The sequence below is a fragment of the Struthio camelus genome, chromosome 2, assembly GCF_040807025.1.
Source record: "Struthio camelus isolate bStrCam1 chromosome 2, bStrCam1.hap1, whole genome shotgun sequence".
NCBI lineage: Eukaryota > Metazoa > Chordata > Aves > Struthioniformes > Struthionidae > Struthio > Struthio camelus.
Genome location: NC_090943.1, coordinates 160,081,566 through 160,097,872, shown reverse-complemented (window position 1 = coordinate 160,097,872; position 16,307 = coordinate 160,081,566). Strand labels below are relative to the sequence as shown.

General features: G+C 47.2%; 1 protein-coding gene and 1 non-coding gene across 3 annotated transcripts; one reads left to right on the top strand and one right to left on the bottom strand.

Annotated features, from left to right (window-relative positions):
• Positions 1-308: 308 nt before the first annotated feature.
• FAM83A (family with sequence similarity 83 member A) lies at positions 309-13,414 on the bottom strand. 2 transcript variants are annotated; one of them, XM_068933845.1, is made up of 5 exons: positions 13,358-13,414; positions 12,550-13,143; positions 8,955-9,122; positions 7,750-7,874; positions 309-2,513 (listed from the first exon to the last, which is right to left on the bottom strand). In XM_068933845.1, exons 2-5 carry the CDS (start codon positions 13,120-13,122, stop codon positions 1,973-1,975), a joined length of 1,407 nt encoding a protein of 468 aa, XP_068789946.1. In that variant the 5' UTR covers positions 13,123-13,143; positions 13,358-13,414; the 3' UTR covers positions 309-1,972. The 2 variants fall into 2 exon arrangements, with proteins under 2 accessions (XP_068789946.1, XP_009681020.1); XM_009682725.2 differs by lacking the exon at positions 13,358-13,414 and having other exon boundaries at positions 12,550-13,176.
• A 2,820-nt stretch (positions 13,415-16,234) lies between these two features.
• TRNAM-CAU (transfer RNA methionine (anticodon CAU)) lies at positions 16,235-16,307 on the top strand. The gene has a single exon. It is a non-coding gene; the product is annotated as a tRNA-Met (tRNA).

Genomic DNA, 16,307 nt, shown 5'->3' with positions numbered 1-16,307 from the left:
TGGTCTACAAACTTCTCCCCACGTCCCATGCTGCACCATCCCGGTTGGGCCACACCAGGAACAGGATTGCAGTGAACTGAACCAAATTTGGAAGAAACGTGCTAGCCAAGCTGGAGGGACACTTACGTTTAATTCTGTTCCTCTTGATCTGAGAAGAAGTAAAACGTACTTCCTGTTCAGTTGGGCTCTGACTTTATGCAGACCGCTTAGCTTTTGGAAGAGAAGATATTAAGGTGCACAAGTGAAGAGAAAATGAAGGAAAAAAATGAATCTCAGAGGGAGTTTAATGAGTCTTTTATTTTTTTCTTTTTTACATGAGTGGTTGCCATATTGTGCCATGCACAATAGGGTTGTCTTAGGAATGAAAAATCAAATCTCCTTCTGCCGCAGGAATCCTTAAAAATGTTGCTGTGTACAGAGATTTACAATTATTTGCAATAGTTCACTGTTCGTTCTGGACTCCAAAACTAGATTCCACAGGTGGAAAAAGTCCACTCTGCAGCTAGTGCAGGATTTGTCCTCCCTGTACCTTTTCTAATGTTCTGTAAACTTCAGCAGTATACTTTCAAAGCAATAGCTTTTTCCAAGGATGAGAAACTCTCTTCACCTGAAATCTTGCTGCTGCATATAGCACAGCCTAAATAATTTAATTTTATTCCTTTTCTTTTTGGACAGGTGAGAAGTCAGACAAAATGGGTCAGATGTGCAAATATGTTTAGGTTTCTGTTTTCTCTTGGAGTCAGTTGAAATGATGATACAAAGCAGGTGTAAAAAAATTACTGATCCGATGTTAAGCATCTAATAACTTTGGATTGTATAGAAACCCTTTATTTATGCTTCATGAATTTTCTTACAAATATTTTATGGCTCTCACCAACGTTTCTTGTCATTTTCAAGATTATTTGCCGGTAAGTTTTTCTGCTTTGCAGGCACTATGGTTCAAGCTGCAGAACCTCTGGAACTCCCGTTTATTCAATGGGAACTACAGGTACCCAGTTTCTCTGTATTTAAAAAAAAAAAAAATCGAAACTTTAAGGAACTCTGGACTAGAGCATCATGATCTCTAACTTAATGTTGAGTCAAATGACCACTAAAAGTATTTCTAAGATGCACATACCACTAAATGAACTGGAACTCAGTATCGGAAAGGTGTGTTACCAGTAGGTCTTTGCTTCTTTATTTGGCTTCCCTTTTGCAGTCTGAATCTACGCGGACGCTTTGCAATGAGGAAAATTGCTCTCAGGTGATGGGATTGGAGGGTTTTAAGAAAGCATATGGGAATACACCATGTCGCTTCTGAGTGAAAACGAGCCTATGGTGGCCGTAGGATGCCTTGTGTAACCTGGACTGTTGGTCTTTGTCCTTTTCATGGTTCGCAAGCCTGAGCCTAGAAACCATGCAGACAGACATCTGTATTTTCCACCTCAAGCAGACAGGTGAGAGACAGTGTGAAGGTGGAAATTCTGTTAGCCCTAAAGCAGTCCTCCCAAGTCAAGATTAAGCAACACGCAGCTTAGACTGTTGCTGCCACCATCATGTCTGTTTGGCAAGTAAATACAAGACCTGAGTCTCCTGAACTGGCTCCTTACACAAGTGTGGAAAATCCACAATAATAAACTGTGACTTAGCCCTCTTTCAGGTGCCTGGCTGTAAGAAGAAGAGTTAACCACCTAAATCTATTGATTCACAAATATGTTATCAAGAGAGGGTGACGGGCAGCTGCAATTTTACATTGTAAGCAGCATTGTTGATATGTGTTCTTAACTGGAGTCATGGTACACCCATGCAAGGTTTATATGAGAGCAGGCTTAGCTTTTCAGTTAGGGAAAGAAGCATCCCTAAGGACCAAACCAAAACAACAGCCTTGAAATCTTCCTCATTTTATATTATACAGAATTTCTATATTCATCAGTACACAAGCAATTGCTAAACAGGTCCTTGCTACGCTTACTTGCAATTCAAAACAAGGTGGTTATGCAAATAGGTTAGCTTTGTGAAGGCACCTCCAAGGTGAGTTTAACCCCGTCCTGTTTGGATCTTCTTGTCTAAGTCTTACAGGTCTGTAAATGTTCACGTTGTTGTAAAGAACCATGGTGGTATCGTAGTGCGGCTGATAGTAGTTAGCCTGGATGGTCTTCTGTGGTGGCGGTGGTGTGAGTGAGACATAGCTGTGGAAGGAGTTAACTCTATGGAGAGGAGACTGGGGGGTGAAGTTGCTGCTGAATAAGGGAGTTCTCGGCGTTTGTTTGGTCTGATGGGTGCTGCCAGCCGAGAGGCTACTGAAAGGATCCGAAAGGGTGTTGGCACTTCCTGGGCTGCTGTCAGGGGGGCTGCGCTGGGGGGCCCAGGCCTTGCTGAGGAGGAAGGGCATGGCGCGGGTCGGAGACTTGGGTCCCATCACCGGCTTTGACAGTGCGTACAGGTGGCGAAACTCCTCATCGAACAGCTCGACCACTTGGCCAGTGAACTTGGAGAGGAGGTTGCGGTGGACCTGGCCACACAACCATGTGAAGCTGGAAGGAGAGACGGGGTGAGGGTTAGTATTAGCTTCCACTGTTAGAAACTGGACATCCCAGCAGGGATGGTGCGAAAAGCATATGCGTTTTACAGCTGAGACTTATTGTCCAAATAGAGGATGAAGATGGTGTTGCAGCTGAATTTCAGGTCAGTTCCCATCAGCGCTCTCTCTTTGACTTGGATCAAGCTTTGTTATTGCAGCTGCCTCTCAAACCAGCAAGAAACCTTGTAACGTTATATGAACCTTCTGAAGGGAGTGGTGAAAACCAAGATCGAAATCAGCTGAAGGACTACATGTTGGTACCTTCAGTACCTAAAGTTTGGGTGTCTGTTCCCTGGAAAGGAGTTTGGATCCCCTGTTATTACATGCTTAATTTAAGCACGGTACATGGAAGGTAAGGTCTTATCATGCACACATATAAATTGCATCTTCCCTGCAGGTTGCCATACCAGTTTGTAAATCTTATCCACTCAGTACTGACACCAGAAAGAACAGCAAAAATAGCCATCCTGTGTTTGTTTTCTTTGTCCAAGTTGGTAAAGGGAAGCACACAAAAACCTCACCCTCCCTGTCATATCCCAGTCCCACAAAACAAGCCCTCCACGCTTGCTTTTACAGGTGTCGGACAAACGCTCACTTCATTAGAGAAATAATGACATGCATAAATTTTTCCTACAGCCTTTACAAAAATAAAAATACTACTTTACTATAAGACCAAAACTCTGATGTATTCTCATAATCTAGAGATGCGCCTTAGACTACCCCATAGTTTTTAAATAGTTTTTCTTTTATGTTCTTCCCTACTCCGCTAGGCAAACGTACACTTCATCCCAATTTGTGCTTTTCTACACAACCCCCTGCCAGCTTGATTCTGCTGCGCAGCCCGCCTTGTGCGAGCACCAGCATCGGCAATGAAACGAGCACAGCTCCGAGAACGAAACGTGATTGCTCGAGGGCTTGAGCCACGCGGCAGAGACCGTCGAGCAGTGCTGGAGCTTGACCCGAGGTTATTCTGTGTCGGCATAATGCTGCCCGGTTATTCCCGTGTGACTTTATTAGCTAGGCTGGATTCGCACCAGGATTGCTGACAGCCAGATTTGGCTGGAGGTGTGCGCGCTTTAAATCTTGTTCCTGTCATGTTTTGACAAAACTGTGAAAATCAGTGGGCCTGACAGCCTAAGCTGACACGAACAGAGTCAAGACATACAATTTGAATCTGCCAGTTCAGGGCATTTTTGTAGAGGGTTAGGTTTTGGACAGAAGTGTTTATGCTGTTGCTTCAGGCGTGGGGAGGAGAGGAGTGAAGTACTGGCTAGTTCAATGCCACTGGGCAACAGTATAATATATATTGCACATTGTACGACTGGACACTAAAATATACAATAAGTGTTAAGAAAATACAGGTACTTCTCATCTACTTTGTTCAAATCATTGTAAATATGGACAAAACCTTAGCTCACAAGGTAGACAGTGCAACAAGCTAATTCCCCGCTGTTTTGGTAACGTCTGCTGCACTAACTCTACGTTGCGTTCATCCGCTAAGAAGCACGCTGTAAGCCTTGGTACATCTTCTGTTTAACTCTAAGCAGATCAGAAGTCAGACGTTCTGCTGACATAGCTACGTTTAAGGTTAGAACCTGTTAAAGAGCTGAGGCCCGGGAGGACGGATTTGTGTTTTAGGTACGATAGATATGGGGTTCTAGTTTAGAAGAGAGTTTATGGAGAAATAAAAACAAAAATTACATATTTATAAGTGGCTTTTAAAAAACACTCAACAAGCTCAGAGAAAAAAACTCTTGGGCTAATTCTGATAACTTTACTCCCATGTGTTACTCCATGGCTTACTCCTTGAAGTACCTGGCTGATATTTATTTGTGGCAGCTGATAGTTATTTGTTTCCTGTAACCCGTGTAAGTACAGAAAGTCAGATCCAATTCATAGCCCCAAGTCCTCTGTGGACTGATAGCAAATGGGTCAGTCATAAATTCAGGCAAGTGAGACCTGCGTAACTTTAGACTCTCCATGTAACAAGTCAGAGCAATATACCGTCTGTGCACTTGGCTGAAAAACAAGGCAAAACTTTCATGAAGACCTAGCACGTTTTCCACTTGCTTCATTCTGAGAGGAAACTCATTGTAGAGGTGTTAGGTCTGGTTTTAGGTCAATAGTTTACAGTTCTGAGTGCTCTTGGCTCTGTGAGAAAGGCTCAGAAAAAGGCTCACTTTTCATTAGACCAGTTGTCCAGAAGGATCATATCCCACCATGCCTATTTGAGCTGAAGCACGTTAGGCAGAAGAGAAAGCACAAAGATGTACTTGTCCACTTGGGGCCAAGGCCCAAGTATCACACGTTCAGCCATCGGCAGATATTTCTCGGAAGTATGTCCAGGGTTTTGCCTCAAAAAGCACGCGCTATTTTTCATTGTCTCACTTCAGACTGTTTGAGTCAAAACCCACCTCTCCTCTTTGATCTGCATTTGCACCAGCTTCATTTTCTCTGACTGCCCCTTGCCCCGTTACTCCAGCTGCAGTTCGCTACGGACCCCTCGGTGCTCTCGTTCCTTGTATTCACGACACTGCAGTAATGAGCAGCATCACACAAAACAAATTTAATCTATAGCGGGAAGCCTGGGTTTTCAGCTGAGCTCAGGTTTGACATTTGAACTACTCAATGTGACAGTGTTGCCTGCTGGTGGGGCAACCGCTGTGTGAGAGACCTGCTCCAGCTTAGCTGACGCTATCCACCGAGGGACTTATGCCTGGGGTTAGGTCTTGGCTCTGAAGAGGCTTTCCACGGGTGGTAGCCGGAGGGGTAATCATCTGTTGCCTCCGAGGAGCAAGGTCTGTGTTTGCCCCTGTTTCACTCTACCAACTCAGCAAAAGCCAAGGAGGGACTGGGGCTCTGACCCCTGGGGCAGACGGTCAGGAGCAGATGTTAGCCTAGTGCAAGGGGGTGGTCGCACTGCTCCCGACTCTAGGGCTTTCTGCCTGAGGAGACAGGGCTGGGGTCTGGCGTTACCATTTTACCTCTTTTAGGAGCACTGAGTTTGCATGCAATCGAACCTCAAATTTTGTTAAAAAAAAGGAATAACAGTTATCTTAAGTTGGGGTAGATAGATAAACACAGAGAGAGGGGAAAAAAAAAAATCCTACATCCTAACCCCACACAACAGATGTAGACAATAAAAAATAAGGGGAAAACTACATCTTAAAACACTTTTAAAGGCTTGTGGGCCTGTGCTCATACAAATACACAGCTGAAAAGGCCCTCAGAGATGTCTCAGCCCGTGTGCTGTACGAGGCAGAACCAAGCATACGCACTAACCTAACCGATGGCTCTTCAATGTGTTTTTAGAAATGACTCCAGAGCAGGAGATCCCACAGACTCGCTGGCAGGTCCTTTGCCCCTAACAGTTAACCGATGGCCTTCAGTCCTCTTTGTTGTCTACTAGGCAAATATATTTTGTGCCCAAGCACTGTGGCTACAACCACTGAATCATGGTCCCTTTTAGGGCAGTACGTACTGAAGGGCTATTTCAGTTCCTCAGCCCACTCCCCTCATTGATATTACAAAGCCAACTAGAGCGCAGCACTTACGTGAAATATGCTTTTGTATTAGTTTTGAAATCTATCCAAATGCAATCTAATAACCACAGTGCAGAAGAGTCTGTTCTACTCAATGTTAAAATCTTTCTTGTTTACACCTGCAGAAGTTGGTGAATAAGGTTTTAGGGATAGCAGAAAACTTTCAACTGACTAAAGCGAGAGCTAGCAAGCTCATAAAAATGCCGTGTGGTGAGAGGCAGCTATAACCCAGATGACTCCCCAAATCTGTGCTGAGCATGCTGAAGTTAAAAAATGTAGAGATTTATTTCTCACCACCCTCTCTGCTTGCTTGCTGGATAGGAGGTTATGCAGTTTGATAAGTCTCTTTGGGTTAGAAGATACTGCAAGAGCAGTAGAGAACGACAGAAGTGACTCTGCATGGGACTTTGAGGGTGGGTTTTTGTTTTTTTTTTTTAATTTATTTTTCTTAGGAGTGAAAAGGGATGCCAAAAGGAAGATTCTTGGCTAAAGAAAATGTCTTGTTCTGTCCCTCTCCTCCCACATGTCCACTCCATATATAAATCTAATGTTGCATTTTGGTGAGGGTTTAAAAGAAAACTGAAAGCTGAGAGAACAACAAAAACACAGAGTGGGCAATTAAACCCATTCTGTGTGTTCAGTCATTTTTGTCTGATGGTTCATTTGGGAACTGAATGAAAAATGGGCGCCTGCACTTCGCACAGCCTAAGCTAACCCCCTGTATTCACTTCACTTTCGTTATTACAGTTATATAATCTTGCCGGTGGCATAGTTTTACCCGACGAAGGGCATTTAAGCCTCCAATCCTAAACCTGGATTAAGAAAAAAAAAAAAAATCCCATCCTTTTAATTAAATAATCAAAGCTGTGTTTTTTTTTTTTCCTCTTGCGTTTTTGTATCTGAGTTTTTAGGGGACACTTCAGTCATTTGTGAAGCTTATCTCTGTAGTCATGAGACTTAGGAACTTTATTTATTTGAGCCAAGCTCAGAGACTCAAGTCTGACAATCTTGGATCTTAATTCAAATCACAACTGTTGAGATGCTATATCTTGTACCTGAAATAATCAGAGCAGCACAAAAATGGACAGGATATCAGATGTTGCAGATGCAGCTCACAAAAAAGTAAGGTACAACAGTTACATAGACACTTCTTATCTGTTAAAGAAACACAACAAGAAAAAATAGGAAGTCTCCAAAGTATTTCTGTTTTCCCTTTAGTCACTAAATTTGTCGTATGGAGAACAAATCTTTAGATAAGCTGAGTGACATGTGCTACATCAAGGGCTGCTGAGGGAGATGATGGAAATGTATCATGGCTCATGATATCATTTGAGGACCCAAACAACGAGGAAAGCACAACATTAAGATATACACATTTCTAGTTGTGCTCCAGACTGCGCTGGAAAAGTCATTTACATCAGTCCTGAACATTTAAATTAAATACCACGTGCTATAAAGATCTCTCATAAGCTTTAAAACAAGTTAGAAAAACGTGTTAAATGGATTGTTGAAAAATGGCATATACTTGAAAGCATGGGGGTTTTTTGTTCTAAAAAAATGTTCAGCTGTTCAAAAACTTTCCTTTGTCAAGTAATATTAAAAATAATAAAAGGGCCCAGAGACACAAACTACAATGGCTGATCTCACCTGTAAGATCCAGAGAGCACATATCTCCAGTCAGAAATAAGAAATTTTTCTTGTATTTGTCCTGCAAATTTTCTGCCTGATTTGGCACAGTAAACCTCTCCAGTAACACTGCGGACTGAAATATTCTAGTAAAGAAAAAAATAATAGTTAATATAAGCAGAATTAATTACATCTTTTAATTAAAAATCAGGAGGAAGGGGCCCTCTCTCCCTACAACCCCTACCTCTTCACTTCTTCCCACTGCTCTGATATCTTCATGAATTTTCTAATGTTACATTTAAAGGTTTGGGGATAGCGTAACCCTAGTTAAGCTTTCTCACCTGATAGTGTTATTTATTTCAATACGGTTATAAACCTGCATGGAAACTCATGCAGGTGGAGCTGCACTGTTTGCCTGTGACGGGTGCTACACCTACCGTAAGTAAGAGATAAGTGTCCTTAACTGAGACCAGTCTGTCACCTCCACTGACATCCCAGCAACAATTTGCACTAGACGTGACCCCAACGTGTTTTACGTTGCCTGTTGTACAACACAGTAGGGCAAAAAGCTGTACTCATACTGGCCCTGCACAGACATCCGGGCCTTCTGGTGAAATCCATACGGATGGCATCGCTGCAGTAGGAAATGTACGTACGGGCACGAACTGAGAAGCAGGTCGATTTAGCCCCTTGCTAGGCTCTGCGCTGTTGCAGGTACAATTGCTCCTTGTACCCGAGCGTGCTCGCTTAAAGCTAGGTCAGGTACCCAGGCGTTGCGCTGCTGTTTGCCGCGCTCACTTATCCTTTGTAGGAGCGAGGCCTCGGTAAACGGAGTGGCGCTGAGGAGTCGGCTCACACATTTTTGTGTGCAGCTCCAGCTGCCCACTAACTGCAGCTGCTAGACCACGGCTCCTGCACAGTTATTAAAGAGAAGCCGTCGTAATGCTTACAGCACGCATCTCTACTGGGGGCCTTAAGCTCTGTTTTAAGACTTAAGAGCCCAGATTAGTTTCATTTAAGGTTAAGCAACTAACGGAAATAGCTCAGCTTCCTATATAATTCGCAGAAAAATGTAGGCATCTTCAGTAGTGTGTTAGGGAAGTTAACGCTACCTCTGGATGTCTCCTTCTCCCTTTTAATTACAAGGTGGAACGACTCGAGCATAATCATGCTGCTAACCCAAAGTGCCAAAGTTCAGAGCCCAAGATTTTCCAGAGCCCCAGTACCTTGAAGAGATCCTCAGCAATCTGCAGCTTGTCACACATCTCAGAGAAGAGCTTTACATTGCCATGATCGAGCAACAGGTAGACAAACACCATGCGCTTGTTAGCCGCCTCCAGGAGGTCGCAGAGAATCTCCGTATCTGTGAACACGTCCATCACGATAGCTAGCACCTGGGGGAAAAGCAGAGGCATTAGCAGAGTATGTCTGCATAACTTAAGGTTGCTTGCGAGGCCACTGAAATGTAGTGGGATTTTTTCATTGTTTTTTTAAAAAATTTCCAACAAACACAAGCCTTAGAACCTATATGTAGGTATTTCTGTTTTTCTCCCCAAGTGCCCTAATCAATGAGATATGTTGCTTCACTGTTTTATTGGTCATATAGATCCAATATAACATACATGCTTGACTTAAGTCGTTTTCATCATAAAACACAGTAAGACCCAGGAATTTGTGAGTGAGATTTCAGCACTCAGACATATATTGAAGAAGTAATCAGAGAATTTGTGAGTGAGATTTCAGCACTCAGACATATATTGAAGAAGTAATCAGAGAATTTGTGAGTGAGATTTCAGCACTCAGACATATATTGAAGAAGTAATCAGAGAATAATGAGGATATAGCTAAAAAAGGAGCCCGCAGCTCTTGCCAAACAGCTGGCCGGCTTTCCTAAGGAGCATGCGCTTAGCCAGAGTCACCGCATGACGCTTTCTTTCTCTGTTACGACTTATGCCTGGGACAGATTCTGCAGTTGGTCGTGGGGGGTCACAGACTGCAACATCTCCATCTTTTTTATTTTTTACACCAAACTTTCACAACGATTGATAAACTTACTGTTTCAATGTAAACACATCTCCGCACCTCCCAATCCACAAATGGCGGGATAGCGTGTAAAAGTCTCAGAGTGGCCTGGACTGGGCACAAAAGACCCTCCGGCTACGTAAACTTGCAGCCTCCAGACAGCTGGGATTCAGGGAACTGTAAATGTGTTGCTTAAAAAAAAAAAAAAAAAATCACTTCTACCCCACTGCCCCCGGGGCTCAGCATCGGGGCATGGATTCACCCTGCCTGATTAAGGCACTGGTCTCCACAGAGCTGTTGTCCATGGAAAGGGCCATCGCCCCAGGGCAATTCAGCCCAGCTAGTATCTGTCTTACCTTCAGAAAGTGCCGGTTCCTCTACTGACTCGAACGGAAACCCGTGAAAATTGCACTCATGGTGTGAACAGCTTTGAAAATATATCCAATCAAAACACCCTTTACAGTATTCTGGGAGAGCTGTCTTACTAGTTTCTTTAGACCAAGCGTGCCCCGCGTGGAGGCACCCTGCTCCGACGAGCCGAGTTATCAGCAGGACAGCGAGGGTCCCCCATCCCGAGTCTGCACCCAAAGCACAGTGCTTGCCAGCGCTGCGGAGCTCAAGTAAGCACATCCCATAGCTCACCTCCACGGTTACTGCTAATGTCTTTTTAAACAGCGTAATACTGCTGCCTCACTTGCAGTCTCACCACAGCCCTGGACTAGTCTCTCTAGTACTGCTTTCTCACCAGTTGTCCCGACTTGTATTTCTACATCTGACCTTTCTCTCTTAACTGCAGTACTTTCTCATTCTCCTCGGCTGAATTTCTTTTTACCATCTGGACCTATTTCACCAACGTTTTAAGATTATAGTACTTGCTGCTGGCCAATGCTTTGCAGTTTGATGCCATCCACCAATGTGTTTTTTAGCCCATTGTTTAAGTTGTTAATGGATATATCAAACACGGCAGGATCTAGAACGGACCCTTGGGAGATACTATTTAATAAATCCGGCAATTGCAAAGCTCTACTCAAAGAGCAGTCGCCAAAGGGTTACTGTCCATCGGGGTTACTCTAGCAACCTCTTGCAACGTAAATTAGTTTGCCAAGAAGGTCATGTGAGACTGGGTCAAGAACCGTGGATTTATATTGCACTTCCCATTTTTTCCCCTAGAGATGGTCTCCTCTCAAGATGCAAAACTGGACTGATGTGTCAGCTGATGCTTATTCCTCAGGTATTTCTTTTGCTGCTGCATCTTTCTGAGGCTTTGAACTTAAACTGACTGCTCTGCAATTGCCCTGGCGTGCTGAGCATGGGTAGCGTGCGAAAGGGCAGTTGCAGGAGGGGGCCCTTCTCCTCCGCTGTTGCTCTTGGGGCTCTCAGCCCCAGAGCGTGCCCTTGCAGCGGAATAATGAAGCAAAGACAGGAGGTCTGGAGGACTCCACGGCCTTGCCGGGTAGCGAGCACGCCAGAGGCCTCCTGCCTTCACGTCTTGCATTTCTCTAGACAGTAGAGATTTGAGATTAAAGTTTTGAAAAAGGAATAACAAAACAGTTTTGCCTAGCTGAGATTAGGAACAATGGGCAGTATTAGTGGTTATAACATTTGAAAGCCAGGTTGCAAAGAAACCAGTCGATAAAGTACAGTCTCTTCCCGGAGACGTATCTGTGTCCCTCAGGGGCTCTCACTGCCCACCCTAAGGCCGAGGGTGTACTCTGGTAAGTGATCTCACTTTTAGCAAGAAATTCCAGAAAATCTCCTCCTGCTTCGGACGTGGCCCACTGCTTTGACCTTTGAGAAGTCCTTGGGGGCTCTGTGGTTGCTGCTGAATTAGTGGGAATCCCCAAATTTCCCTTCCAGGGCAGTAGCCATAATGGTTTTGTTTCTGACCATTCATCCGTGAAACGGCTAATGGAGTCTCGAGTTTATACAACCCCCCGATGATGACGAGCAGAGTCCTGCAACGTCTACTGTTTTTTTTTTTTTCCCCCTCCAAGGGGGGAAAAAACCCCGAAAACGGAGCTGTAGCAGTTACACCAGAATACACATCACAAAAGCGTTTTGTCACCCGTCAGCCGCGCACCCTCCGGTTTCCCAGCTCCTGGGCAGTCTGACCTGCGACAAGACCCTTTCCCCGGCGCCTTTGTCACCTCTCTGTCACCGGGGGCATCGCCTACACGTTTCCCACAAGCTGCGTTAGGCTGCTGCGGAGTTTCTCTTGGAGCCCACAGGACCTTTTAGTGGCACTGACAACACAACAGGGACGAAAGGACTTTTTCTAAACGAGCCCATTGCTTTGGGGACGCCTCCCGGCACAGCAGTGCTGCCTCTCACCCCCGTAAAGCTATACGTGCCCTGCCCCAGGCTGGGCAGCGCCCCTTCCTTCGCAGCGCTGCTGGCCGCCCATCTCCAGGGCCACCGCTCGCCCGGCTGGGCCGGCGCTGACCCCAGCAAACCCGCCCGCCAGGAGGACCCGAGCCCGGCCGCCCTGTCCGCAGCAGGCGCTTGCTGGGCAGGGTAACGGGAGGTTACAGCGGGGAACATGCCTTTTATTTTTTGGTTTTTGTTTTTAAGTCGCCAAAGCGAAGAGGTGTTGACGTAAGGACAAAAAAAAGAAAAAAAAAAGAAAAAAAAAAGCACTGCATTTGTTCAGCAACGGCCTCTCTAAAGTCACTCTCCCAGAGCAAAGCTACGCTGTAATGTACCACCAGGCTGGCTTTAACCAAGCACCGTGTTTAGCTGATCTTTTTAAAAGCAGGAAGGCAAATAAACGCAGAGGGAACATGAATTTTCTCTCTGTACCTGAGTGGTCTTGTTGATGTACCGGCGTATGATGTCTCTGATGTTGCTGTTCTTCTCTGTTTGGAAATACACAGTGGCAGTGGATTTTTCCTTTAAATAGGGCTTTTCTGCGGTAACCCATGTGTGCAGTAGAGCTGGCTCACTGCTGTCAGAAATGCTTGGGAAGTAGGTCCCCGACGTAAGCGATCCGGCATCGTTCTGCTTGGGTCCCGCTGCCCCGTCGGCCAGAGATTCGTGCGCGTAATAAGACTCCTTGGCGTTCTCCTTGATGTACTGAGCTTCCACGGAGGAGAGGAAATCCACCTCTCCCTCTTTGTTTAAGGTTTCGAGATAAGAGTCTGTCCCACCATCCAAGAAGGCGTCCGTGGCCAGTCTTATACTTTCATTGTGGCTGAAATCCGCTTTTGTCACCTTAAGGGACTGGTTCTTGATATCCTCCAGCCTTTTCCTTATCTTGCCCAGGTGTCTCGAGTGGCTCATGGTCCTTTGTCTCAGCAGTCGATCCGCAGGGTAGCCACCATGCATACGCACTGTGCAGGCAACACAATCCTCCTTCTCGTTCAGAGACTGCATTCTGGCGTAAGTTCACTTCAGCTGAAGGAATTAATTATGAATAAAAATAAAGAGATCTTACCACCTCGGGCAAATTCACACTCTCTGATTTTGTTGGTACAATTACCTTAAAAAAAAAAAAAACCAACAGCAAACCTGAACACGCTCGCTTCTCTGATGTGCTTCAGCAACAATCTCTTTCCAGATGGGACACAAGCACAAAGCTGATTAGATTGCTTATCTGAGAGGCACCCACCTTACCCCAAGGGCATACGGAGGATTCAAGTCCAATTAGCAGGGCTGTCTGATTCGGTTCTCTTTCCCTTCCCGGAGCATTCTGTGAGAGGTGCGAGCGAGGAAGAAAGCGTTCGAGCAGGTAGGCTTCCAAGCATCATTGCACAATCTTCAAAACAGCTTGAGGCTTCTCAGTCTTCCTATAATGTTCGTTATGGAGCACAAACAACTCTGATGATGTTTAACTGGGACAAAGTCACCAGCCATGGTCGTAACTTCAGAACTGCAAAAAGGGTCAGGGACTCTTGTCTCTGCCTACATGCTGCCAGGCAAGTGTAAAAATAGCCTGAAATTTGTCACTGTGTCCCGTTCATAGTATGCTGCTATTACCATAGACGATGCACTAATTTGTTTCTTTAAAGCTTTGTGACTACTCTGTCCTATTAAAAGAAATAAATACCCTTTCTCAAACATGCTGAATATTATGTGAAGGCAGGGTTGTGAGCCAGCCTCAACACATCAGAAATACACTCATCATTTGATTGTGCACATTTAGTGCTGTTTGGTTTCTTTTTTTTCCTTAAGCTGCAGCTTCTGGTGTCACGTCGTCATACTGGAAGCTCAGCTGCTGTGTCATTATAGAGACTAAGGCCCACGTTCTCAGCAGGGACAAGAAGTGAAATACCTGTGGGGACCTAGGCTAACTGGTATGTCCGCACAAAGATGAGGTAAGACAGGGTGTGAATGTACCGTGCATTAGGTGTTCCATAAATACTTGCATGCATACTTTTATGCAGGCCCATGTGACACACTTTTATCACGCAGGTAGAGCTTACCGTCAGCTTTGCGAGTCTGCTCCATGCTAGGTATAGGCATGCAAAGTGCTACAGGTCTGGAGCGGATAGGCTGGCGCATAAATGCTAGTCTTGTCTCTTGTACAGGGGTTAAGGGCAGCTAAGAGCACGTCCGAGCTGGGACTCATACTGCTCTTACCAAAGTGCTCTGGAACAAAGATGTTCTCAGGAGTAACACAGACCTATTTTTTCAGGCCAGATTCTATACCAAATGGGTCTGCCTTATGGAAGAGAGTAATTATATGCTAGTAGGACATAAAAATATATATTCAAATAGAAGGGAAGAGGAAATAATTGTTCAGATTTTAAACCTAGAGCAATGAAAGGTAGGAAACACCCACCTCAAAGAGCCAAAGGAGAGGTAGCCCCCGGAGCCCAGCCACCCCACCATGTCCCAGCCACCACGGCACAGCTGGCGATGTGGTTTTAAAAACTACCCCCTGGCCTCAGCCCCCCCACCCCCGACACCTGCCTGCAGCTGTCAGACACAGTAAAAAGTCATTAATTATCTAGTGACCTGCTAAGCGCAATTATGCTGAAAATGATGCTGCGTAATTAATGTGACGTGCAAGATTGCACCCTGTCAACACCAATCAGGGCCTCTCCGTGCCCAGCGACGCCGTCGTGGGAGTCCTTCACCCGGGGCTGGGCACTCACCCCTGCTGGCGGGGGGCCAGCGCTGTCACCCCGGGGTCCCACACGCTCAACTAGGGGTCCTACGCTGTCACCCCAGGGTCCTACACCATCACTGTGCGGCATCACAGTCGCCATGGGGTCCCACACTGTCACCCCGGGGTCCCACACGCTCAACCAGGGGTCCTACACTGTCACCCCAGGGTGCCACATGCTCAACCAGGGGTCCCACACTGTCATTCCAGGGTCCTACACTGTCACTGTGAGGCATCACAGTCGCCATGGGGTCCCACACTGTCACCCTCGGGTCCCATACACTCACTCCAGGGTCCCACACTGTCATCCCAGGGTCCTGCACCATCACTGTGGGGCATCACAGTCACCCCGGCATCCCACACACTCACTCCAGGGTCCTACACTGTCACCCCAGGGTCCTACACCATTGCTGTGGGGCCTCACAGTCACCATGGGGTCCCACACTGTCACCCCGGTGTCCCACACGCTCACTCCAGGGTCCTACACTGTCACCCCAGGGTCCTACACCATCGCTGTGGGGCCTCACAGTCACCATGGGGTCCCACACTGTCACCCCGGTGTCCCACACGCTCACTCCAGGGTCCTACACTGTCACCCCAGGGTCCTACACCATCGCTGTGGGGCCTCACAGTCACCATGGGGTCCCACTCTGTCACCCCGGTGTCCCACACGCTCACTCCAGGGTCCTACACTGTCACCCCAGGGTCCTACACCATCGCTGTGGGGCCTCACAGTCACCATGGGGTCCCACACTGTCACCCCAGGGTCCTACACTGTCACCCCAGGGTCCTACACCATCGCTGTGGGGCCTCACAGTCACCATGGGGTCCCACACTGTCACCCCGGTGTCCCACACGCTCACTCCAGGGTCCTACACTGTCACCCCAGGGTCCTACACCATCGCTGTGGGGCCTCACAGTCACCATGGGGTCCCACACTGTCACCCCGGTGTCCCACACGCTCACTCCAGGGTCCTACACTGTCACCCCGGGGCCCTACACCACCACTGTGGGGCCTCACAGTCGCCCTGGGGTCCACATTGTCACCCCGGGGCCCCCACGGTGTCCTGCGTGGGTCCCACACCGTCACCACGAGGCCCCCCACAGTCACCCAGAGAGGCACCGCGGGGTCCCACACTGTCCTTGGGGCCGCACCCGGTCACCCGCACTGTCACCCCGAGCCCCCCACGGCCACCGCGGGCCCCTCCGGCGCGGAGCCGGTCAGAGCGGGGCGGGGCGGGGGGCGGAGTCCGCCGCCGCCGCCGCCGAGGAGGGCCCGGGCCGGTCACGCGCGGCGGCTGCGGCAGCGGCTGGCGCCGGCGGAGCGGGGGCGCCCGGGCAGCCTCCAGAGGCGGCGCGGGGGAAGCGCTATCAGCCGCCTCGTTAGCGCAGTAGGTAGCGCGTCAGTCTCATAATCTGAAGGTCGTGAGTTCGATCCTCACACGGGGCA

Bases quoted from the DNA above. Each gene is read 5' to 3' on its own strand.
- FAM83A (XM_068933845.1), bottom strand. From the start codon at position 13,122: ATGCAGTCTCTGAACGAGAAGGAGGATTGTGTTGCCTGCACAGTGCGT. The intron at 7,875-8,954 runs GTACTGGGGCTC...TTTCTTTACTAG, and splicing joins TTGCTGAGGATCTCTTCAAG to AATATTTCAGTCCGCAGTGT. The intron at 2,514-7,749 runs GTGAGATCAGCC...CTCTCCTTCCAG, and splicing joins GTGCTCTCTGGATCTTACAG to CTTCACATGGTTGTGTGGCC.